General features: G+C 45.7%; 1 protein-coding gene across 7 annotated transcripts in view; it reads right to left on the reverse strand.

Moving 5' to 3' along the window:
• Positions 1 to 26,997, reverse strand: part of LOC147125257 (serine/threonine-protein kinase PAK 3) — a 249,801-nt gene that overhangs the window by 76,338 nt on the left and 146,466 nt on the right. For 5 of the 7 annotated variants that reach the window (XM_085999946.1, XM_085999961.1, XM_085999955.1 and 2 more), the window contains 6 exons: positions 26,080 to 26,180; positions 12,921 to 13,074; positions 10,330 to 10,386; positions 8,590 to 8,646; positions 5,250 to 5,287; positions 44 to 160 (listed from right to left, as the gene is read on the reverse strand). In XM_085999946.1, coding sequence (XP_085856072.1) covers positions 44 to 160; positions 5,250 to 5,287; positions 8,590 to 8,646; positions 10,330 to 10,386; positions 12,921 to 13,074; positions 26,080 to 26,180 — 524 coding nt within the window. The remainder of the gene's footprint in view (positions 1 to 43; positions 161 to 5,249; positions 5,288 to 8,589; positions 8,647 to 10,329; positions 10,387 to 12,920; positions 13,075 to 26,079; positions 26,181 to 26,997) is intronic. The other 2 variants (XM_085999972.1, XM_085999975.1) reach the window with 2 other exon arrangements.

Consider the following 26,997-nt stretch of genomic DNA (forward strand, 5'->3'; position numbering starts at 1 on the left):
GTCTCTGCCCTGGCGCATCTGCAGAAACACAAGTTCTACTGACCGATTTTGTATGTTCTGGCCGCGGTGCAATCACAGGCGGTGGTATATTATCGTCCTCTTCATCATCATCCTCCGACACGGGTGGTACAACTGGGGGTTCTGACGCTATCTTTGTGTTCTGTGACAAACAGAGCAGGGTTAGATTTCTATTTTTAAAATCTAGTCTTTATTTTTGAGAAAGGATGCTCCATCAATAAATATGGTAAAAACCACAGCACCCTGTGCTTGCTCCGTAATGATGTGTTTTTGGCATACAGGAAAATGAAAGAGGCCTATTGATCTGAAATGTTAACCTCCTCTTTTTGATCCTATGTTTCACACAGAGCACAGACATGGACGAGGTCAATGTTCTCAGTATTAAAATGGCCTTCTGCTGCGAAGATTTGATGAGAATATGGTTCTTGGAGGGAAAAAAATCTTGTTTGAAAAAACTGTTTTAAGGTTGAATTATTTAATATTTCCAAGTCATATTCCCATATGTGCTATAATGTTATAACCATTGAGCTAGGTTTACAGCCATTCCTGTCTTGTACAATTACTAAATTTGAGAAGGCTAACATGTAAAAAGGAGGCAATGCTATTGTGAACATCAGAAACCAGCATTTATCCAAACTGAATCTAGAGTTATGTGGGGAAAACTGTGAAACAAAGTTGCTTGGAGGTGGCTAGTCCTGGTTTTCTGTTGCACATTAAAAGGTCGATGTTAGGATACATGCTCACTATTTCCCGCACATATCCTGACGCTGAATGGCTGAACTCGTGGCAAGTACATATCATTCCTTATATTTGTCCTCACACCAAAATTCCTTCCTAAGGTTATAAAATACTTAATAGTCATAGATTTATACAGCACAGAAAGAGACCCTTCGGCCCATCGTTTCCGCGCCGGCCATCAAGCCCTATCTAGTCTAATCCCATTTTCCAGCACTTGGTCCGTAGCCTTGTACGCTATAGCGTTTCAAGTGCTCATCCAAATGCTTCTTGAATGTTGCGAGGGTTCCTGCCTCTACCACCCTTTCAGGCAGTGAGTTCCAGATTCCAACCACCCTCTGGGTGAAAAAGTTTTCCCTCAAATCCCCTCTAAACCTCCTGCCCCTTACCTTGAAACTATGTCCCCTGGTTATTGACCCCTCTACTAAGGGGAAAAGTTCCTTTCTATCTATGCGCCATATAATTTGTACACCTCAATCAGGTCCCCCCTCAGCCTTCTCTGCTCGAAGGAAAACAACCCCAGCGTGTCCAGTCTCTCTTCATAGCTGAAAAACTTCTGCCCAGGTTTCTCAGCAGCAAATGCTGACACCTTAGAATCCAACGATGTGACAGCTCAACTAACACAGCTGAAGGTGAAGCACTCCCTGGTTAACAACTACATCGCTGCCTTTATTAATTCAGCTGCCTTGGGAGGTCATGATCAGTGTCCCTTCAAGCCTGTCCCCTGTTGTTCTCATTACAACAACAATTTGTATTTATATAGCACCTTTAACATAGTAAAACGTCCCAAGGCGCTTCACAGGAGTGTTATAAGACAAAAAAATGACACCGAGCCACATAAGGAGAAATTAGGGCAGATGACCAAAAGCTTGGTCAAAGAGGTAGGTTTTAAGGAACATCTTAAAAGGAGGAAAGAGAGGCGGAGAGTTTTAGGGAGAGAATTCCAGAGCTTAGGGCCTAGGCAGCTGAAGGCACGGCCACCAATGGTTGAGCGACTATAATGAGGGATGATCACTCATTCAGCAAGTTCATTAAGGGGGAAAAACACAGCAAAAATAGGCAGAAATCTACAAAGAATATTCAAACTAATAATTCTTCATAACAGTCTGTTTTTTGATAGGATTTTTTGGCAGGACAGCTTCCTCAACAAAAGAAGTCACAGGCCAAATTTGCTGTGGTTTATTTCTTCCGTTTTAAGCAGAACTCTCACTGACTTGCGGAGGACTGGAGAATAATACGCAAAGCTCAGACTCGCCTAAGATGGCAGGCCTCAAGTGTGTCCAGTTTTCAGCCATTTGGTAAAGAAGCAGCGAGCTGCCTAATGCTCGCAATGTCTCCTTTGTTAGGGTTCTTGCTGCTTCCGGCTAGGACTCAGACTATCATCTCAAATTGATAAAAAAGGCAATAAATCACTTGATGCCGAGTGTACTGGAAGGGGAGTGGGGGGACACAAGATTGAGCCGCTTCCACCTCCACATACCATGTAACTGCTTTCTTTGTCAATATACAATTTGTCGTTTCAATGACATACCAGCAGACTCTAAAATAATGGAGTATCTACTGCATCAATAAATGTATATTAAATCCATTGATTTTAGTACAAAATACATCATTACTCTCACTTGGATACAGCATTCTTGTGGTCAGCTAGATTTTCACTCAGTAAATTCTCTTCTAAGAAACTAGCTAAAGTATAACATTTTTTCCACAATCATTTATTTACTGGAGAGATAAAGGTATGTGTGCATGTGCAGCAGGAGGAGAGAGGGAGAAAAGCAAAGAGGACAACTGCGAAGGACTAAGGTGAAGAGAGACATGCTAGTGGGTGAAGAACTAGAATATCTAAAAAGGAAAGAAAGTCAAACAAAAGCAGAGCTAAAGAATTTTTCAGGCAAGAAGCTAAAAAATCAGTAAAAGGAGCGAGAAAGTGATCCAAAATAGAATCCAAACAAAATATAGAAGGAAATCTTTTAGTCGTCCCTCCTAATATCTCCTTCTTTGACGCAATGTCATTTTTTGTCCGATTATGCTCCTGTGAAGCCTCTTGGGGTATTTTCCTACATTAAACACAAGTTGCTGTTGTTGAAAGGGCAGCTAAAACAATAGCCTGTAAATTCCGAGGGAGGTGAATTTTGGGCAGGCTGGAATTTGCATGGCCTCCATCCCCTTGACCCTGTTTCATTTGCTGGGGTCAAAGCCATTTAAATACTTTGGGCCGGTGCCAGTTACAGCTCGGGAGGGGGAGGGAGGGGAGAGGAGGGAATTTGTTGTACTACCTTGTCAACAGAAATGGGCCCACATTCCTGAGGAGGACGACATCCTATTTTAAAAAATTTTAATCTGGCTAGTTTTGATTCTGCTGGTTTATGTAATGTAACCAATCGCTCGGTGTCCCTTGTGCCCAGTGATGCTCAGGCACAAGGGACAGGAAATATGTCATTTGCCTGTAATTATAGTATGCCTGCCCACATTATGCAGCTGTTGCCGCTTGCAGCAGAAAATGGCAAAAGTGCGTTTGATGGGGGAAGGGAGTGGCTGGTTTTCTGCCCCTGCCGTTTAGATTATACTGGTTTCCTCGGGTAACCTCACAGAAATTTGGGGCCGAAAGACTTTATGGTCTTATGTTTACTCAGATGGATAATTATCTTTAATTCTATTCATTTATTACAAGGGACGTGGTCTTGAATGAGTAATGTACCTGTATATAGCCTGAAATGTAACTAAGCTGATTTTCTACTGGGGTGTATTGTTTAATGTGGCTATACATTAGATGAGTTCTGAATAAAGTTAATTTGACCTCAAGAAAGCACTCACAGTGAGCAATGAGTAAATTTGCATTATGACCCTTGGGTCCGTCTAGTTTGACCATTGACCAAGCTTTCACCATCCTTATACCAAGCATGTTTTTTTGCTACTCTCCTCCATCCATTGTTTTTTGATTGAAAAATCCTCGTGGCTCTAAAGAGGAATCAACCGAACTGTCAAACCACGATTCTAGTCACTTAACTCACAATTAAAGAAACATCAATTGGAATGGCACACGTTGGCAGAGTGATTCTATGTGCCCACATGTTTCACTAATTTGTGACCTATTCAGCAATCCACTGGGTGATGCCTCTGCAACTAATCTTTTTCATTGTAAACTCAAGACTGGCCAAGCAATTCCAAAAAAAAAGTATCCACCTTGGGAGTGTTGGAACTGCAAGACAGCTGCTCAGCTGTAGATGTATTCTGCATTCGATGACCTGAACCGTTAGCTCGGTTTCTCTCTCCACAGATGCTGCCTGACCTGCTGAGCAGTTCCGGCATTCTCTGTTTTTATTTCAGATTTCCAGCATCCGCAGTATTTTGCTTTTGTATTCTGCGTGCTGTTTACGCAGGTTCAGATGTCAACTAAATTCTTTGAACATTGTAGTAATTTTTTCTTAAAAAGGAAACAATTTATTCAAAAGTAATTTTAGGGAGCACTATAACCAGCGCCTAATGCACCCGTGAAAGCCTAACGCAGCCTTAAAGCCCAAAATCCACAACTCATTTACAGAAGTCCAGTTCAGGAAATTTATGGGGAAAAATCAGAAGATCGAAAGACAAAGGCAGGGAGAACAAGGAAGGATAGAAAAGGACTGTGCGCTTCGAGCATCGTCGGAGTTTAGAATGAAAAGGCACATTCGTTGGAAAAGCTGAGATTATAATTAAAAGGCACTCTTTAACTGTTCCCATGGTGCTCATCACACCAGCACTAAACAGGCTCCTACATGTACTTATAGTACTCCACTTGACTTGAAAGGATTAAAATTGCATTTTCCTTAGCTTCCTAACCTTTCATTTTGGTTACTGAAGAAATGGCAGTTCAAAAAGAATAGCCCCGATTTTAACACCCAGCACCCGACAAGAATGGAGAATGCAGAGGGTTAATATGCTTTCAGCGACATACTCATACTGATTCTCGCTCGCCATGTGCCACACGCCATTTTAACGGACGCATTCTGGCCAGACAGCGAGAAGAAGGGCTCCTACGGGCCCCACAAGGAAAGTTATGGCCCTGGGCTTTCATCCCCCGACCATGATTGCCTACCCACACCACCTACTTATATGATTTCTGGGGACTGCTCCCTTCGGGTCCCTGGTTACAAAGGTGTCTGCACTCTTAGCAGTATCTCCTTTGTTACCAGATTATCGAACTGCCTGTCAATACACATTGTCTAAGTTCACACATGAAAAATGACCATTTGGGTGAGTTTACCAGAGGGCTGCAGGTGGCCAAAGAATCAGGAGTCAATGCGATCAGGAGAGCAAGGGGCAGAAATTGGGGGGGGGGAAGAGAGCATGGAATTGAAGATACACTTAACTGCTGCAAACTGTAAGCTGCAAAACATTAAAGAAGTTCTATAGACCGAGTGATTAATCTGAAGAGTTCCCGACCTTCCATGTGTTGTTTGAGAGAATAGATATCAGTCAGTCAACCAGCCTATCTGTTTGCTTGCTTTCCTACTCACCAGAGCATTTGCTGCTATGTATCCATCAGCTGGTTTATCTGCAAAGGTTAAAAATACATAACATATGTAGTTTTATATAAGAAGTATTATTGACATTTTTTTCAAACAACATAACAGATTTTATACATACTTTATTCAGTATCTTTGAAGGTAGATTTGATTTTCAGAAAAACATGAGAATAAGCGTTTTTAGGAACAAGAAATAATAGCTTGGCCCAAGTCAATCTCTTTTTAGTTGATCTCAATCCTGTCTCTCTTAAGGAACACATCTAGTTGCCTCTGAACCCATTTAGACGTCTCTTTCAATGGCCTTCTTGGTAACTTATTTCTCAATTCTATAACTCTTTGTATAAAGAAATTCTGTCTGAATCCCCTTCTTGCTCCTAGTTTACTCATTTTTAACTTGTATCCCCTGAGATTTGAACTCTTTGTCTAATCAATATTTACAGACAGAAACTTTTGTTATTACCCTTCATAATCTTGAAAAACTTGACACACTGATGTATTAAAAGTTATAACATTGTAATCAGCTCCAGAATTTAACTTTTTCTCCCCCCTCTCAATCTCTCATCAATGAGATCGTATGGAAACTTACTCTCGTGTCAGATACTCTTTTCATGATGCAATTTCATCTACACAACTACTGTACCATGACTGCACTACCTATCCTGTGATATTGAGACTATTTTTATGCATGTCATGTATCACATACAGAAAGAAAATAGTGTCTGTTGTGTGCTTGGAGTAAACTAACAAACTAATGTTTTTGGGGTGGGGAGGATGTGCATGCTTAGGGTCATTTGACTCCATTAAACTATATAGTTTTTTAAATCTTATAATACTCCTGTGAAGCGCCTTGGGAAGTTTTACTATGTTAAAGGCACTGTATAAATACAAGTTGTTGTTATAGTTTAGATTTTGGTCTACGGTCAAGAATGGAGTCCCAACATAATAAAAAAAATCAAAAATTAAGCCAGGGAGGGTCAGATGTTTGATTATTCCAAAGCATGCAATACTTCAAATAATAGTTTTATTGGTGGTGTATCAGTTTCCCATGAAACTCCTGACTTAGTGTGGTCTGTGCATAAACAGTCTCCCTTTTATTGCCTCCAATTTTTGCTTCTCCTTTCCTAAAGTAACTGGCTCGTATTGGGTTACAGTTCCACCAGTTTTGGCAGCCCTCCAGTACCACATTCAAGTGGCTATTCTTGATGTGTGAACCTTGGCGACAAGTGACAACACACTATTTAACCGTGGGGAGTGTCCCCGCTCCACCTACTCCTTCACCTGACAGCCACACACATACACCTTCCGGCACAGGTCACTGCTTAATAATCAATAGTTGGAACCCAGGCCGATTTTTTTTTCCCACTCCTAGTCTAGGGACGCGGAGGACAATTATAGCGCCCTCATAATCATCCCAGTTGAGATCAATTAATTCATCAAACCTTGGACTTTCCTGATCTGAACCATTGGCGGCCGTGCCTTCAGCTGCCTAGGGCCTAAGCTCTGGAATTCCCTTTCTAAATCTCTCCACCTCTCTTCTCCTTTGACATTCCTTAAAACCTACCTCTTTGACCAAGAAGTTCTAATATCTCCTTATGTGGCTCGTTGTCAAATTTTGTCTCCTGTGAAGTGCATTGGGATGTTTTACTACATTATAGGCGCTATGAAAATAGAAACTGCTGTTGTTTTACAGCTCAGAATCATAGCGGAGAATGCATTTACCAACAGAGCAGCATGATGGAAAATTTGATCCAGTTTTAAAAGTTGCAAACTTGACAGCTTAAAAAATGGAATCCAAGGGTGTAATATTCTGAGCAGGTGCCGAGTCTCCCACTGCCTGCACAAATCATCGAACGAAACATTACTGGATGCCACCTGCAATTTTCCAACATGTACTAGCATCGGGCAAGGTCCCTTGCGAGCTGCACATACTCGGAAAATTCACCCTTAAATTTAAACTTGATGTCAATCATTTTCAGTTGCATTACAGACATTCATCAGGTTACTACCAGCAGAGTACATAGTCCGGTGAGAGGAGCAACTAACGAGAGATTGGGACGGACCGACCAATAAGGGCTTGATGAGCGGGAATCTCAGCAGGAATCATACAGATAGGACACTACTGCCACATTAACCATCGTCATTCATTTCCACTAGTCAAATGAAGGATCGAGTGGGTGCAGCACTGCTAAAAAGCACCCAATACTCCCACCAGAAATATGAAGCTCCCCACCCACCCACCCCCCAGAAAACTTCCATATGAAAGGTAATTGTTTAACTTTCAACTAAAAACAAGTAAAGTTGCTTACTTGCCAATGCAAATCTAGAATTAATTGCACCCTTTAAGTTTCCTGCAAGGGAAGCTAAGTGCATTAAATAAGACTACTGGGTAGTGACAAACATTCAGAGTTTGGCTTCCATTGCATATTGGAGGTTCCAAATTTGAACTTTAGCTGGTTCAGCCCCCCAAAAATTGAGAATTTGTTCAAACTGTGCCATAAATTGAAATCTCAAAGCTTAACTTTATTCCAGGGACTCCTAGGGATGATTATTCAGATACATCTGAACTTGGCATTCACGTCATTGAAATCTGAACCCCACATTTAAACTAGGACAGCACGTGGGCACGGAAGCATCAGCAGTACTAGGAGGTACAGAAACACAGCAGCGCTAAGATCAGTGGCTGCCCAGGAACCTGCAGTCCCTCCAAAAGGTCGCAATGGAATCCAACCGTCTGATCCATGCAGCTCCCCGCCCCACCAAAGACTGCAAGGGAATCCGATGGATATGGCCCTTCCCCAAAACTGCAAGGGAATTCTATGCTCATGGTTCTCAACCAAAACACATGCAACCTCCCCCCTACCTGAAGTCAATGGAAGCGAACATCAGAAGCGTCCCTCCCGGCACCGCAAAGTTTAGCAACATGTTGCGTGCACAGTGACCTTTATAGATTCGGCATGCCATGAACAAAATGTTAGCGGGATGCAAATCATATATAGACTGTGCAGACCCGTTACAGATTATCTGCGCATAGAACTTTCTGGCAGGGTGCAAAAACCGATCCCACATAGGCACAGAGCTCTTTTGTCTCTCTACGGACATGAGCAGGCGTTTTTTTTTTTAACTATCTGAATGAATTCAAATTTAGTCAAACTTTTAATTCTTTTCTCCAAATTATCTTTTCCGAGGTCATGTTTGGACCAGTCTGGATCAATTTGGCGCTCATCCCTAGGGATTCCCTTCTGCCTTTTTTTGCACTATCGTATCCTGCCTCCCAACTATCTACTCGGCAATTTCAAGTCAATGTCATAGATTCAAAAATCAGGCAACCAACCAGTTATCTCTGTGCACTTGTACTGCTTTAGAAGGGGGACCATCAGAGAATAGACTGCTGTAATAAAATTCAAACAGCTTTTAAACGAAACGTGATTGGAATGAGAAATTACAGAAAGTCTCATATGAAGTATATATACTTTATATCAATATTTTATTGGTTACTTATTTCAATAAAGACATATAAAATGACTGAAAGGGATACTGTTTGAGGGATTGGGAGCATGGGGAAGGAACAGGGAATTTGATTTTTGCCATAGAGCTACCAGTAGAATTTGTATTTTACGATAAATCTATCAGTTTAAATAGAATAATTACAATCCACTGCAATATCATCTTAAAGTGATACCACCTTCATCAAGATGTGTTTAGCAACATTTTTTCTTTGCACACAAGTGACACAAATAATGCAAATCACATCAAAACTGCCAAAACGTCCCTCATAAGTGGCATCATCATGGTGAAAATGCAACATGTCTCTTTTGCCTCTTTTAAAAGACTTACCCATCACTTTTCTATGAGGGCAATGCCTTTTAGTTATTTGAAAATAAATTATTGCTGATGCCTGACACTAGAAACACTTCAATATATACAACCAGTTCATTCCTTGGTAATCTAGCACTTTAAAAAATTCCAAACACCACCCGTATCATACAATGCAACCGATCCAACCTCTGAGCTATTACCTTTATTACACTTTCACCTAGACCGTACCTCCCCCAACACACCGATACTGCAACAAAAGTTCAAACATAAACCTTTCTCATGTAAAATTACGAACACATACAGTGAAATTGCAGGTTGTAATTAAATCTGATGGTGGCCAAGTTTGGCTCTTTGGGGTTGAAATTTATCAAGGTGCCATTTTTGGTCAATGTGCTAAATTCTTATATGTGCGATTTCAATGTATTAAAACGACTTAAAATTGCACACATAAGAATTAATAAGAGTCTGAACAATTTCTACTCCTTGTTTGTGATGGAACGCAATTTCATTACTGCATGCAATTTACTTCCAGCCATAACTATCCATTATCCTGAATGTGATTGGCACCAGTTATTACTCCATGCACTGCACCTAGTAGTCATTGCCCCATATATAATATTTATACTCAGCGCAGAAAATCCCAGTGAAATGCACTGCGCAATTTCTTAATTTAATCCATTCCTCCTGTCATGTCACATTGGCATGCGGACCACTTTGCAGCTCAGCTACGGTAAAACGAAAGCACGTAGGCGCAACAAGGAGGCTGTCTGCAAGTTGACGAACTAATGATGCCTGCACAGCAGGTACAAATGCACCGTGATGGAGTCAGATGCCACCTGGAAACAGAGGGGGGTCATTGTGACTTTGTGCGATATCGAATCAGCTGCCCGTTACACATCTTTCCCGGCTCCCCTGAAGTCAATGGAAGCGAACATCTGGAGAGATGTGTAATGGGCGGCTGATCCAAGAACTCCCGTTACTAGCCAAAGTCAAAATGACCCCCGCAGTCTCCGATCCGAAGCACTGCAAAAGTAAGTTGCAGGCCCTTCACAAATACAAACTCTTCTTGTCAAGTGGCATGGCAGTGTAGCATTTTGGAGCACCAACACGTGATGCTACTAAGTAAGGGGATGAAGGTGCTATTGCCCTACTTTTCTGGATCCCTCATTTTCCTTCTGCAAAGTGGAACCTCAAAGGGAGGGAGTAGGGGAGAAACAAGCAGAAGAAGTGAAGTTATTGTAGCACTCTTAAATACCTCTTACTGGTTGGTACAAGAGTGGCACAGAGGGAAGCCTGGGAGCAGAATGTATATCTCACCATCGCAGCAAAAGGATAGAGAAAAAAAAAACAATAACAATTACAGAATAACATAGCGGCTGAAATTTCTGTCTACACTAACTTTAGCAAAAAAGTAATTGCAAGTATGAATTCGTGGAATATCGCTTCACACTCATCTCTACTTCACTAAAATTAACAAATACTGGAATTTCAGTCCTAAAGTTATAAGTAAATAGAGGCAGTGGTACAGTGAGTTTGCACGCCTGAATTCAGATCCGCCTAGGGATTAAAGTCTCCCCACTGCCACATGCAAAGGCCCTGAGTGAAGTGTGTTTAGATAGTCTTTGCACAGTTTATAGCGAGTATAGGTTCAGAGAACTAAACTGCCCTTGAAAATTACTCTCTGTTAGAGGGACAAGGGTGGTACGTGTGCAAAATGGAGGTGTTACACTGGTCTAGGGTAAGGTGTTGAAAAGTCTTTTGATGTTAGCGGAAGTCATATTGTTGGGCAGTGTCTACTCTGTATCTAAGCATGACTCAGGAATGCAGGATATTAATAACGGGTGAGGAGGGGATTTTCTCTGTGTGTTAGGTATGTGATGAAATATATGCCTTCATCAGCCCATGTGTTTTACCTGCTTGTATTGTGTGAACCGCCCCCTTTTGTTCCTATTGTGTGTATTGGCTACGCCCCTGTCTTTTGCCATATAAAGGTCTCAAGAGCTGTATGAGTCATTCCTACCAGACGAACCCGATGTGGGAAGACCTGCAATGCTGCAATGTTCTTAGTGATTAAAAGCCTTTAGTTGAATCCTTTAAACTCCTTGTCTTTGAGTTATTGAAGGCACATCAAGGTAAAGCAAAATTGTAAATGGTTCTTACATGTTATGATTTTGTTACACCTAGTGTGCAGAGGAAATCCTCCCCCAGGTGTCTAAGTTGAAAGTATCTTTCATTTCACTAGCACTCATATCCCTAGCGTGACAAGGACAAAACTTCACTAAGAAAAGCTACCATTCAACCAGACTTTATCTTTACTATTAATTCACTACAATGCACCACCTCTACTGCACTAAGTGTGCCCATAGTGTAACGGGAGCTCCACATTTTTAAATGAAACATTTACCTCGATGACGTGTTAAAAACAGTGTGTGGTTGCAACAATCCAAAAGATAGCGCACCTGTGAGCATAACCTTTCGTGAGAACAGCTCAAATGGTTCGTGTGACCGGCTGCGGTTAAACTCGATCAGCAACATGACAGCACTGCAAACTCCTCTCCTGCTAATGGAATTGTCACTTGGACTTGGAGAAACTGTCTTTTAGCGAAAATACTCTCCATCGCAACCCGCATATAGAGTTTGGATGAACTGTGATCGTTAAGATAAAAATTGTACTCCAGCCTAAAGAATAAGCCAACATGCATCCACATACTGAAAGAACCCCGCCCCCCCATCGAGAACCAACCCATGAAGAGTGAAAACCTTCAAGCTTCTTCACATCTTTGCTGACTGAAAAAACAGCACTAAACCCCACCTCTCTCCCCCACCCCAGCTGCCTTCTCTCTTCCCCTCCCCTCCTCGCCATCCCCTCCCTACCCACTTTTCTCCCTCGCCCCTTCCCATCTGTTCTTGCCCTTTCCTCCTCTCTCCCCCTTCCACTGCCCTCTCAAGTTCCTCACCCTCATCCCCCTCTCCCTCATTTTCTCCATTGCCCTCTGCCCTCCTTCCCTTTCCTTCTCTCCCCATTCCTCCTCTCTTCTCCGGTCCCCCCCCCCACCCTCTTCTCCCATTCTCCTCACCTCCTCCATACTCCCTGTTCCCATCTCTTCCCTCACTCCCTGTCCCCTCCCTTTCTCCCCCTTATCCCGTCCACAGTCCTCCTCCCATTCTCACCCTGCTCTCTCCTTCTCTGAACCCTAATTTTCCTCTCTCCTCTCCCCCCTCACCCCATCTACAGTCACCCTCCTCCTTCCTCACCCTCTCCACTTCTCCTTCCCATCAGCCTCCCCTCCCCTGCCTTGGTCCAATTAGCACCCCACTTTCTAACCCTGCTCGAGTTAAAAGGTGCCCTTGGTCTCGAGTCCCCGTGCAAAACACCAGGGGAGATTGACTAATATATATCTTTTCTAAATAACAGTGAAAATAATAAGACATGCCCATATGAGTTTATTTAACATTAATTTGCTACATCTGCTAGAGAAAAGTCGTAATATTGTAGTACAATTTTGCAGAATATTACACAGTGTTCGGTTTGAAGTGGACACTCTTTCACCTGCACCACACTGCCTTTACACTACAACTAAATTTAGCACACTGGCGGCACAACAGAAAAACTGTATTCAGTGCGCAACAATGGAAAACTGTGTCATTTTAAATAAACACTTCAGTACATAATTACATATAAACAACATGTGACAGTGAATTTTAAGGCTGGATTTCAATCTTAAAGTTCGACAGACATGTGCAAGCTGTACAATCAAAATCCCAGCCGAGCATGTTAGAGGTTATGCTGGGGGCTTTTGGTACACTTGCACAATGATACTGCGAAGAGAGATTACAGGTCCTTACCTCCAGAGGTGAAACTCATATATTTCTGATTATTGACAGTCTCTTTGGAATCGTAGAATTTCAGGACATCCAGAACAGCCTGAGGGTTTTTCTTTTGCTCCAGTTTAGTGATGTTGGATGTCTGTAGAAGTCTTGCCCATTGCTCAGGAATGCCCTAATTGAAAGGCAAAAAAATACAAAGGTATTGAAGAGCCACACGCAAAAAGAGTATTTAATGCAGTCTCTAGATACTGGGAAACGTGCTGATTTTTCACTCAGTCAGTAAGCTCATTACACACACAGCAAGATGGATACGGTATCTGTTTCTTTCCCATCCCAAACCTGTTTTATTTTATTTACTTATTGATTAAAATCTACTTAGCATGAATAGCCCATTATTTGATATACCTTGTATCCTGTGGGCCTTGGAGACAGCACAGGGGAGAGCTAGAGGAACTATGGAGATGTAGGATACCTAGCAGCTCGACACAGGCAGAAGAACCTCCTCCGCCACCCCCAATCCCCCGTGACGCCTCGACCCAATTCTTCTTCCTGCATGGCTACAAATGGAAGCACCTTAGAAGGAGCTGCCTTCGTAATGATTTCCTGAAATCTGTACTATGGGGAGTCTGAAATAGAAATCAAGCCTCATTCAGCAGCAACTGCGTTACCAAGGCAACAGCTTACATTTGCAATAAAATGTAAACCACTCGCACAGGAGATCCGCGTATTGAGAAGTCCAGAGAGAGTTGCAACTTTTTGTGATGTTGACATCACTGGATGTATTAGTCATAAGGAACTACACGTTTCTGCCATTGTGCCACTTGAAAAGATGGTGGATTTGAAAATCAGGTCGGATTCTTCTAAAAGGTTGATTTAATCAGAAGCTACACCAAAGTTTGGAAGTGAAGTCATAAGAGCCACAGAATACAGGAAGAGCCCAGGCTCGAACCCCAGATCCCAGCTACACTTGGCGGTAGTGCCCCTGGGTTAGTTGAGGGAAAATTAGCCAATGTTCTCACTCCTGACCATTATACAGCAACCACTACTGGTAGTGTGTGTTTGTGGATACCACAAGGGCAGGAATGGGCTGGTGCTGTGAGGTCCTTCAGTCAGATAGTCTGAGAATGCACGGTCAATCTTTACACATGAATAAAAGCCAACTGCCTCTGGAATCATTCTCCAGTGAGTGAATCAATTCCTTCAGGAAAGGATGGACTAACAGACAGAGAAAAAAGAATAAAGAATTGCAGTTCTCCACATAACTTAAAAAGAGCAGGATTGGTGTGCCAAACTCACCAGGTCTTTTTCCTTTAGGTTCTCTGGTTTCTGCAAGCCCTGCATTAATGATGGCCAAGAAAGCAACCAGGCAGCTTGGTCCTTCCAAACTTTGCTGTCTGATCCTTGGACACATGAGTTAGGGTGCCCTGATTTACTGTCACCCTATAGCCAGATACTTGGCTTCTACTTGCCTCCTCTCCACAACAGCATGATCAAGATTAGAAACCTTGCATCCCACCACCATCTGCTATGAGAACAAGACAAAGCTTCAGCGATGCAACAGTTAATCTTGGTGCAGGAGAATCCAGGAGAAAACAAAACAGTCAAGGCTGGTTTTCCGGGGGGTTAGTGGGCGCGATCAGTTTTTTCCCCCCTACTGCCATGCGCCTTTCCCCGATGTCGGGTCTGTCAGCACTGAGCAGACCCGACACGCAGCGGCGGGTTCACAGCAGGGGACCCAATTCAGGTAATTAGGGGCTAGTTTAGAGTCACTTAAGCATGAATTTTAGCTCACCTTCTCTATTTGACAGCTCGCCCACGGGATCCACGCTGGTCGTGGCCCACGTCTATCAAGCTGAGGCGGGAGTTCAGTGGCCATTGAATCAACTGTTGAGTTGACAGCTTCAAATGTACAGTAAAAGCTCCCACGTTACAGAGATATCTTCCCTCAGCCACAAGCTCTTAGTCACTGCATTTCCACAACAGATTCACCATGCTGCAAGTCTTTACACAAGTCTCCATCCAGTCTGACCTCATTACCTCTCTCACCATTGACAGATCGCTTCGGTCATCTCTACTTCACCTGCCACCTATTCCATCAGCATGGGTGCCCTGCATACTGTCTCACTTTGCTCCTCAGAATCCCACCATGATCAGCCCCAACACCAGCAGTACCAGGCACACCTGCAGCACCAGATTTACTTCACTTGACGCTGTACACCCTGGCTGCCACATGATGCGCCAGGTTGGCACCACCCCACACCAACAGCATAAAGCATCCCTACAATGCCCAAGCCATTCCTTTCACACTCATCACCATTTGGGGCGGGGGGGGGGGGCGTTATGTCTCACCATTCACTGCAACTTCCAAACGTGCACACAAATCTGTCCAAGAATGCAAAGTGTTGAAAATAAAGGTTTCAATGTTTGACACAACATTCACTGAAACTTTACATGAACGTTGCATAAAACACCCAAGTGTGTTGTTGGTTGGTACGATTGCACTAGGATGAGGGTGTGTGTGAGGGGTGGCTAGTGAGATGGGGATGTGATAATGTAGAAAGAGAATGAGGGGTGGAGGTGCTAGGTAAGTTGGTGTGAGTAACAATGTGCAGGAGTAGGGTAGGGAAGGCAGAGTGATGGGGATGTGATGAGAGGCACAGCAGGATGAGGTTCAGTGTGGCTTTGTACTAACATTTCGTGATCTACTGAGATCATTAAAACATTTGCGACACTGCACCCAGGTCCTCCTGAGCACATCCCTGCTTGTGCCCTCCTCTGCAATGTGCAACCAGGCTGTGTTGATCCCTGAAGAGGTCTCTTCCGCCCATGGGAAGGGAAGAGGACCTCTCTGTGCGCTGTGACTCCCTCCATAAGCATAATGCTTATGGAGGGAGTCATGGGAGAGCCTGGGTGCAGCCCTGTGCCTTTGTGTAGTCATTGGCAGTGTTTGCAGGACCTCAGTGCTGCAGAACACTGACAGTACAAATGTCAAAATAAAGTTGGCCATGGTCCCTTTAAAGGAAACTGGCTGACGACACGTCATCAAATGATGTCACCAGACCCACTTCCTCTAATTGGCCAGGAAACACGCTGGACGGGCTTAACAAGCCCAATCAGGGGAAATTAATTTCAGAGGCTGGGATGGAGACAGGAGCGGGGTCGGGACCCGCCACCGACGTCGCCTGCCACGGACCCGCCGAGGTTAGTAAAATTACGGCCTCAGTGACTGCAGAGGTTTCCCGCCAATAAATCTTACATTCCTTATACTGTAAATCATTCAAAGCCATGAAAGGCAACCTAAATTGTGTAGGGGGTATAAAAAAAAACCCAGAGAACAGTTTTTGCTTTTAAGCTGCCAGACCCTACAGTTGTTGCATAATTCCCCCCCCGGACACCCCCCCCCCCCCACCAATGCCCCGCTACCTTCCCCACTGAGGCAATAAGGTAGGCACGATACAAAATGATATTTGCTGCACCATTTGTCACAGAGATATTGCCCACTGGAATTCAGCTTTGGAAACAGTGCATGTGTGTATTTCTGCCGCTAACCTCTGATCTTTGCTCCGGAGATCTTGTCAATCAGAGACATTACTCAGGGCCAAAAGGCAGGGGTCAGCACCAAGCGGAGTAAACAAGCCAAGTGTTATAGAGACCAATTTACCACTGCAAAAGCTTCATTGTCCCAACAGATGGCGCTAGAAATATTCAACCGAACAGCCTCCTTGGCCCTAATCTCTGAGTAGTTTGGTCGGAGGGCGAGTCATTTTGTGAAAACTGTGGACCATTACAGCTTTAAATAGACAAGCCACAGCATCTTGTACACAGCAAGGGGTGTATTCAAATCCTCAGGAGCAGATGGAATCCCTGCCGAGGCACTAAATCATGGTGGAGAAGCACTACTGGCACGAATTCATGAACTCATTTCTCTTATCTGGAAGGAGGAGAGCATGCCAGGGGATCTCAGGCGCCGTAATTGTGACCATCAAGAAAAGTGACAAGTCCGATTGCGGTAATTACAGAGGAGTCTCCCTGCTGTCTGCCACAGGGAAAGTCATCACAAGAATCCTCCTCAATCACCTTCTCCCAGTGGCCGAAGAGCTCCTCCCAGAGTCGCAATGCGGATTCCGCCCACTAAGGGGCACAATGGACATGATCTTCACCGCACGTCAATACAAGAGAAATGCAGGGAACAGCACCAACCGCTGAACATGGCCATCTTTGATCCCACAAAGGCCTTTGACACTGTCAACTGTGAGGGATTATGGAGTGTCCTCCTCAAATTCGGCTGCCCTCAAAAGTTTGTCACCTTCCTCCGCCTGCTTCACGACAAGATACAAGCCGTGATCCTGAACAGTGGTTCCACCACAGACCCAATTCACGTATGGACCGGGGTCAAACAAGGCTGTGTCATCGCACCAACGCTCTTCTCGATCTTTCTGGCTGCAATGCTCCATCTTACCGTCAGTAAGCTCCCCGCTGGAGTAGAGCTAATTTGCAGAACAAACAGAAACTGTTCAACCTCCGTCACCTCCAGTCCATTTCCAAGGTCGTCCCATCCTCTGTTGTCGAATTACAGTATGCAGACGACGCTTGCATCTGCGCTCACTCGGAGGTCGAACTCCAAACCATCGTCAACACCTTCACCGAAGCATACGAGAGCATGGGCCTTACACTAAACATCCGTAAGACAAAGGTCCTCTACCAACCTGCCCCTGCCACACAGTACTGCCCCCCGATTATCAAAATCCACGACAAGGCCTTGGACAACGTGGTCCACTATCTATACCTCGGGGGCCTACTGTCAACAAGGGCAGACATCGATGACGAAGTCCAACACCGCCTTCAGTGTGCCAGTGCAGCCTTCGGTCACCTGAGGAAGAGTGTTTGAAGACCAGGACCTCAAACCCAGCACCAAGCTCACGGTCTACAGAGCAGCAGTGATACCCGCCCTGCTGTATACCTCAGAGACATGGACCATGTACAGCAGGCACCTCAAAGCATGGAGAGGTACCACCAACGCTGCCTCCGCAAGATTCTGCAAATCCATTGGCAGGATAAGTGCACCAATGTCAGTGTTCTCGCTCAGGCCAACATCCCCAGCATCAAAGCTTTGACCATGCTCAATCAGCTCTGATAGGCGGGTCACATCGTCCGCATGCCCGATACGAGACTCCCAAAACAAGCGCTCTACTCGGAGCTCCGGCACGGCAAGAGAGCCCCAGGTGGGCAGAGGAAACGCTTCAAGGACACCCTCACAGCCTCCTTGAAAAAGTGCAACATCCCCACCGATGCCTGGGAATCCCTAGCCCAAGACCGCACAAAGTGGAGGAGAAGTATCCAGGAAGGCGCCGAACACCTCGAGTCTCTTTGCCAGAAGCAAGCGGAAGCCAAGCGCAGGCAGCGCAAGGAGCGCACATCAACCCAAGCACCCCACCCACCCGCCCCTTCAACCACCATCTGCCCCACCTATGACAGAGACTGTAGGTCTCGCATTGGACTCATCAGACACCCGAGAACTCATTTTTAATGTGGAAGCAAGTCATCCTCGGTTCCGAGGGACTGCCTAAGCGGGAGAAGAGAATTCCAGAAAATTCTGTGGTCATTTAGAAGGCAGCGTGTGGTCAGCTTACACAGTATTCATCTTACTTAAACAAGAAATAAACTGGTCACACCCAACAGCTCAGGAGTGATGTAATCATTTACCATTTTACATAATGGCTTGAAAGCTGAAGATAACTGGAAATGACAGGACTTTCACTTTAACACACGCATGCCCTTGCAAGCTTCAGATCATTTAAAAAAAAGTTTTCTTTTCAAGAAATGGTTGGTGAAAATTTTTCAGCAAACTCTGGGGCCATACACTTTTATTATAAAAGTCATACTTAATCAAGGTGGGCCATCGTAGAAATAAATCCGCAAGCCAGCATTGAAGATTGAAAATAACAACAGAAAATGCTGGAAAAACTCAGCAGGCCAGGCAACATCCATGGAGAGAGAAATAGAGTCAACGTTTCAGGTCGAAACCCTTCGTCAAGACTGAAAAAACACAGGAAATGAAACAGATTTAAAGACCAGTTTGGGGGCTGGGAAATGGGGATGAGAGAACAAGAGAAGTGAAGAGACATTAAGAGGTATTCAAAACCAGACGAAATGGTGAGAGGACTAGTGGAGACAAAAGACGGCTCTAGATTAGGTGTGAAATGCGCTGGCAGAATGAGAGACAGCTGCCATGTGGGAGAGAGAAAAGGGGGGAGGGGCACAACAAAGGTGTGGATAAAAAATATGTAAAAATGTATTGGGGGCAGAGGTTATGATCTGAAATTTTTGAACTCGATATTGAGTCCAGAAGGCTGTAAAGTGCCTAATCGGAAGATGAGGTGCTGTTCCTCGAGTTTACGCTGGGTTTCCATGGAACAATACAAGAGCCCGAGTACGGTGAGGTCAGAGTGGGAATGGGGCGGTGAACTAAAGTGACAGGCGACCGGAAGCTCGGGGTCACCCTTACGGACTGAACAGAGGTGTTCCTCAAAGCAGTCACCCAATTTAATGTAGTTGCACGTTGATTGGCAGATACTGTTATTTTTCAACTCAATATCATTTTTTTTTTAAATTCCAAATTGAGTGGGCTCAGCTTATAGAGAAAAGAAATTTACAAAATTGGTCAGCAAAAGTCTGAACTACTTCTAAAAAGGCACCAGCTGCTGATGATGACAAGGGGTGCCTCATCAGAGTTCTCAGCTACACATCGCTCCTTGACTGAAATGTCTCCCTTCCGGAGTTCAACAGAAAAGCCCTTCAACTACCCGCAGGAAAGACCAGGGTTTTTTTTTTAAAGGGAGCACATATATTACCTGGAAAGCACTCTTCACTTACCTAATGTAAATTTCTAAGTTTAAAATAAATTAAAGAATACAGGTTTTATATGTATTCATTTATCCAGCCCATCAGCACAGTTAGGCATTTTGGTTAGTGCAAGTAAAGTGATTAATAGGAGTCCTCAGCCATAATGGACTTTCACCATTTACAAAGCAGTCATTGCTTCATCCATTTTATAGTAGGTTTACTATGAGGCCTTCATGCAAAGAAGCATAATGATATTGAGTGTGCGTTGTACTAATGGCCTGTCTTTACAATTGTGTTCTTCCAGAATTTTATAGCGAGGATAAAGAGATTTTCATTAAAAAAAAGAAAATTACAAGTTATAGTTTATGGTGCTGGGAAATAATCCTAACGTTACCCCAGCTGCACAGAAAGCTTTCCAATCTGACACGGTTATTCATTACTCGTTCCTTCACTCCGCTCCTGCTGTTTTAAAGCTTCATAAAAATCCACGCAGGTGTCAGACTTAGGAAACCATTATTATTCATGAGAAAGACTCCAGCAAAATTTAACACAAATGTGAAGCGATCTGTGCTGCATACACTGGATATATGAGACAGAAAAGGGAAAGAAAGAGACAGCCAGACTGAAACAGAAAGAGGCAGCCAGCAAGAAGGGAAGACAGAGGAATGAGAATCAATCTGTCCAGTGAGCACTCAAAATATGAGCTAGAACAAGAGAAAGAGGAGAAAGCATGAATACACAAAGGCAGAGTGTGTGTATTCTAGTGCTCCGTAATCCAATCTGCAGTGTATAAGTGGTTCTGTTCGTGTTATATAAACATGCCATTTGATTTTTTGAAGGAAATTACATACAGTAGAAAGTCAAATTAATGCAAAAAAACTTTGAATTAATATCCTTAATTAGTTTAATTTTTTTAAATAGAAACTGGATGTTGAGAATCTTCTTTTGAACATAGTTTTGCACAGATGGGAAGTAAAATGTTCTGAGTTTACACATCAATTTAATAGACAATTGTTTCCCACCCCCAATTTTCCCCTCTCTGCTCCTGAAGATGCAAATTCTTGCTGGATTACAGCCCCATGGTCCTCTGTGACCTCACCTAGGTGCTTATTCTTCAATGTGGAAGACTAGACAGTAATTGGCAGCAAGCTAGATCACTAACGGAGGATATCACAGCTCAGCCAAGTCCTGTCCACACTTGACATTCACACTCGTGCCCTTTCCAGTGGGGTTCAGTGGACTGAGATCAGAATCAGGAATCCAGATTGATTGATTAAATCCTCCCTAGGCCAGGAGCATGGAGGGCAATCTTAGTGGCCTCAACTACTATCCCAACCAAGATCAACCAGCCCATAAGAATGTAAGAAATAGGAGCAGGAGTAGGCCATATGGTCCCTCGAACCTACTCCGCCATTCAATAAAATTATGGCTGATCTTCTACCTCAACACTTTCCTGCCCGATCCCCATAGCCCTTGATTCCCTTAGTGTGCAAAAATCTATCGCCCTCACTCTTGAACATACTCAACGACTGAGCAGCCACAGCCCTCTGAGGTAGAGAATTCCAAAGATTCACAACCCTCTGGGTGAAGAAATTCCTCCTCATCTCAGTCCTAAATGGCCAACCCCTTAGCCTGAGACTATGACCCCTAGTTCTAGTTCTAGCTAAGAGGTGGTGATGCGCTATCAATTACTCATAAAAGACTGAGAGTTAGAAGAGTAACTAAAGGCTTTTATTAACAAAGGAATGGAGGTCTGCCTCGAGTGGTCGACCGGTCCAGAAATACAAAGGGCTGGGGAGCAGTCACCTTTATACTAGGACTTGTGGGAGGAGTCAGCCGAGGCATGTCCAGGCATGTACACAATGGAATGCAAACAGTATACAAACAGTGGTTTACCACATTCACCCCTTGTTTAAAATTGAGTCCGGCGGGGTGAAGTGTATTAAAAGTTAGTGTATTGGAGTCTCTCCGGAGGTCTTGTCTGCCGCTGTGATCGGCGTGGCGACGGCAGGGGTAGTGAAGCTTCCGGCATCAAGTCCCGCGTAGGCTGTGGCGCTGGCGTGTCGTCCTCGTAGATGTTGAGCGGGTCGCGGGACCCAGGCCTGCCGTCTGCTGGGGCTGGATATCGGATCGTGGGGGGGGGGGTGGTCGTGGGTAGTGGGTTACTGCAGCCCCCGAGGGTGCAAGGTCTCTTATGGAGACTGTGTCCTCCCGCCTGTCCGGGTACGCAATGTAAGCGTACTGGGGGTTGGCGTGGAGGAGGTCGACCCTCTCGACCAGGGGGTCCGTTTTATGGGTCCTTACGTGTCTTCTCAGTAGGACCGGCCCTGGGGACGTCAGCCATGGCGGTAGCGATGTCCCCGATGTGGACTTCCTTGGGAAGACAAACATTTTCTCATGAGGGGTGGCGTTAGTGGCAGTGCAGAGCAGTGACCGAATAGAGTGGAGCGCATCGGGTAGCACATCCTGCCAGCGGGAGGTTGGGAGGCCTCTAGACTTTAAGGCTAGCAGGGCGGCCTTCCAAACTGTCACATTTTCTCTTTCCACCTGTCCGTTCCCCCGGGGGTTGTAACTAGTGGTCCTGCTTGTGGCAATACCCCTAGTTAGCAGGTACTGACGGAGTTCGTCGCTCATAAACGATGAGCCCCGGTCGCTATGGATATAGCTGGGGAAACCGAACAGGGTGAAGAGGTCATTTAGGCATTTAATGACCGTGGCACTGGTCATGTCCGGGCAGGGGATGGCGAACGGGAAACGGGAGTACTCATCAATAATATTGAGGAAGTACACGTTGCGGTCGGAGGAGGGGAGAGGCCCTTTAAAATCGACGCTCAGGCGCTCGAAGGGGCGAGTGGCTTTTATCAGGTGAGCCCTGTCTGGTTTAAAAAAGTGCGGTTTGCACTCAGCGCAGACTTGGCAGTTCCTGGTCATGGTCCTGACCTCCTCAATGGAGTAAGGTAGGTTGCGGGCCTTGACGAAGTGGAAGAACCTGGTGACCCCCGGGTGGCAGAGGTCATTGTGGAGGGCCCGCAGTCTATCGATCTGCGCGCTGGCGCAGGTGCCACGCGATAGAGCATCCGGGGGTTCGTTGAGCTTCCCGGGCCGGTACAAGATCTCGTAATTGTAGGTGGAAAGTTCGATTCTCCACCTCAAGATCTTGTCATTTTTGATTTTGCCCCTCTGCTTGTTGTTAAACATGAAAGCGACTGAACGCTGGTCAGTGAGCAGGGTAAATCGTTTTCCGGCCAGGTAGTGCCTCCAATGACGCACAGCCTCCACAATAGCCTGGGCCTCCTTCTCAACAGCGGAGTGTCTGGTCTCCGGGCCCTGGAGGGTTCGTGAAAAGAAGGCCACGGGTCTCCCCGCCTGATTGAGGGTAGCGGCCAGGGCAAAGTCGGACGCGTCGCTTTCCACCTGGAAGGGGATGGATTCGTCCACTGCGTGCATGGTGGCTTTGGCGATGTCCTCCTTGATACGGTGGAAGGCTAAGCGGGCCTCTGCCGTCAAGGGAAAAGAGGTGGACTTGATCAGCGGACGGGCCTTGTCCGCATAGTAGGGGACCCACTGGGCGTAATAGGAGAAAAACCCTAGGCACCTCTTCAGGGCCTTGAGGCAGTGGGAGTTCCATAAGGGGACGCATCCGGTCGGGGTCGGGGCCGATGACTCCGTGTTCCACAACACAGCCAAGGATGGCGAGGCGGTTTGTGCGGAATATGCACTTCTCCTTGTTATATGTCAGGTTCAGGAGTTGGGCGGTGCGGAGGAATTTTTCGAGGTTTGCGTCATGGTCCTGCAAGTCACGGCCGCAGATGGTCACATTGTCCAGGTATGGGAAAGTGGCCTGCAACGCATTTTGATCTACCATCCGGTCCATCTCCCTTTGGAAGACGGAGACCCCGTTGGTGACGCCAAAGGGAACCCTAAGGAAGTGATAGAGGCGGCCGTTTGCCTCAAAGGCAGTATACTGGCGGTCCTCAGGGCAGATAGGGAGTTGGTGGTACGCTGATTTCAGGTCAATGGTCGAGAAGACGCGGTACTGCGCGATCTGATTGACCATATCAGCTATGCGGGGGAGTGGGTAAGCGTCCAGTAGGGTGTAGCGATTTATTGTCTGGCTGTAGTCGATGACCAGGCGCTGCTTCTCGCCGGTCTTAACAACCACAACCTGGGCTCGCCAGGGGCTGGTGCTGCCCTCAATAATCCCTTCCTTCAGGAGCCGCTCCACTTCGGTTTTAATGAAAACCCTGTCCCCGGCGCTGTATCGCCTGCTCTTTGTGGCAATGGGCTTACAGTCGGGGGTGAGGTTAGCAAACAGTGGGGGGTGACTCGGAGTGTGGAGAGGTTGCACCTGGTGCGCGGCGGGCAATTTGGAAGCTGCTGGCTGCGGACTGTGAGTGGGGGGAGGGGTCCACCGTACGCCATCGTAACACTTTTAAGGTGGCACTGAAAATCTAACCCCAGTAGAACGGCAGCGCAGAGGTCGGGCAGGACCAGAAGTTTAAAATTATCGTACACAGTCCTGTCTACTATGAGTGTCACCACGCAGTAGCCGCCAATGTCCGCTGACTGGGACTCGGAGGCCATAGAAATCCGCTGGTGCGCAGGCAGGACTGGGAGAGAGCAACGCCGCACCGTGTCAGGGTGGATGAAGCTCTCCATGCTCCCAGAGTCAAAAAGGCAGATTGTATCGTGACCATTTACCTTAATGTCCATTGTGGAACTGGCCAGTTGGTGCGGTCTCGCTTGGTCCAGTGTAACGGATGCCAGCGTAGGGGTCGGTGTGTCGCTGCGGGTATCAGATGAGGCGGTGTCGGGGGCCTGCTGCGTCCCGGCTGTCGTCCAAGATGGCGGCGTCCATGATCCCCATGTGGCTGGAGGCGTCCAAAATGGCTGCTGTACCGGTGATTCGCACATGGCCGAGGAGGCCCAAGATGGCGGCCCGCATGGCCCACACGCGGCGCTGCTGGGGTTCGGGGTGGCTTTGGCCCTGCAGACGCTAGCGTAGTGTCCCTTCTTCCCGCAGCCCGAGCAGATCGCGTTTTTCGCCGGGCAGCGCGCTCTGGGGTGTTTTGCCTGGCCACAGAAGTAGCATTTCTGGCCTTGGGGCACTGCTGTCTGGCCTTGGGACACTGCTGCGGTAGTTGGGCCGTTGCTGGGGTGTGGCTGGGGTGGCACGGCGCTATGAGGCGGTCCTACCGTGTCCCAGGCTGTCGTTCCCCGCGGCGTCCACGGTGCAGAGGAGTAGGCATCCATGCCCTGGTAGGCTGCATCCAATGATAGTGCGAGTTCAGAGGCCTTGTTGAGGTTGAGGTCACTCTGCTCCAACAGTCGCTGTCGGGTGTAATTGGATCTGTGGCCCGCTACAAAAGCGTCCCGGATAAGTTCCTCTGTGTACACAGCGGCCTTTACATCCTTACACCCACAGGCCCGGCCAAGCACGGACAGTGCCTGAAGATATTCCACGGTCGATTCCCCAGGTTGTTGCTTACGACTCCCCAGAAGGTGCCTGGCGTACACTTCGTTCACTGGGCGCGTGTACTGGTCCTTGAGGAGCTTGATAGCATCCGCGTACGAGGTCGCGTCTTGGATGACCGAGTACACTCGGTGGTTCACTTTGGAGGTCAGGACATCCAGTTTGTCCTCTTCCGATTTGATTGCTTCGGAGGCGGTCAGGAATTTTTCGAAACACTTAAGCCAGTGAGTAAACTTGGTGGATGAGTCCGCCTCCCGATGACCTAAGTCCAGGCATGCTGGTGTGAGGATCTTTTCCATTATAAAAATTTTGTTAATAAAATTGATGCGCTATCAATTACTCATAAAAGACTGAGAGTTAGAAGAGTAACTAAAGGCTTTTATTAACAAAAGAATGGAGGTCTGCCTCGAGTGGTCGACCGGTCCAGAAATACAAAGGGCTGGGGAGCAGTCACCTTTATACTAGGACTTGTGGGAGGAGTCAGCCGAGGCATGTCCAGGCATGTACACAATGGAATGCAAACAGTATACAAACAGTGGTTTACCACAGGTGGCAAAATGGATCGCTCTCCCCAATAAAAAGCAACGCAATTGTTGCCTGTCTCAACAACTGAGTTGAAATTTGGAAATCACTTCAGAATTGAGGGGGAGAATGTGTGTCCTAACATTCCCTGAGTAGCAGGTCAATGCACCTAGCTGCTGTGGGACACCCACTGGTATCGATATGTCCAGAACTTCAAGTTGAAAAAAAATGCCCAATTATTTTCAGTGTTTGAAATCGTTATACATCAGGCTAAGATAGTCTATCAATTATCAACTGCCAGTGTAAGACCAGTAGTGTTTCATACAAGAGCTTACTCACTGTGAATTCTCCTGTAACTGCATCGAATCCCACATGAATCGTGTGCTCAAAATCTGAAGGAAGAGAGATCTCCGGACGTTCTTTTTCTTTCTTCTTATTGGCTAGCGGCAGGGAGAGAGAAAATAAATTAAGGAATGTTGTTGGGAAGCTCTTGTCTCGGGATATTCTTTCACCGGGGTTGAATACAGATGAAGGTGATGACACCCCGACAGCCACTTATGGCATCAACTGAACTGCATTACAACAGAACATCCACATCTGAAAGCTGCTTGTCCATCCTCATCAATTGTCCACCTCAGACCTATCAAAGTTTACATATACAACACAGGCAATTTTTGAAACACATGACACAGGCCAAAAGTCCCATAACCTTGGAGTAGAGTAACACAACTGTATAGCACTGCCTAACCCAGGAATGAGTACATATTACCCATTGTAAATAATGTACAGACTGAATTAAACCAGTCGTCATTTAACAATGTTATTATGTTTGAGCCTCTTGGACCATCTTTTAATTTAGATTTTGCGTAGGCCAACACATCCAATTGTGTCCAAGATTTGCCCTACCTTGCTTCTCCCTGTATCAGCTAAGTAGTATTCCATTTCCAGGCCCCTCATCTCCAGCTGACATTAGAACTCAGAACCTAAAGTTACATCAAATATGATGTAGTGTCAGCTCAGGAAGCTAAAATTTGGGGATATGGACAATGGAAATGAATGCATTACAACCGCAAAGTATTCTTTCTGAATCTCCACCTCGGGTTATCTTCTACAGATGGAGCTAATGGTATTGGCAGTTATTTGCCTCACACTGGATCTACTTGCGATAATGTCCTTTTCTCTAGTGGTTTCATTGCAAGTAACCTTATTTCCTGACATTAATTGGGAAGATATTCACCAACTGGAACGATATGCTTA

This window comes from Somniosus microcephalus, chromosome 1 (assembly GCF_052327205.1).
Source record: "Somniosus microcephalus isolate GS21.2 chromosome 1, FLI_Smic_1.0, whole genome shotgun sequence".
Lineage (NCBI taxonomy): Eukaryota > Metazoa > Chordata > Chondrichthyes > Squaliformes > Somniosidae > Somniosus > Somniosus microcephalus.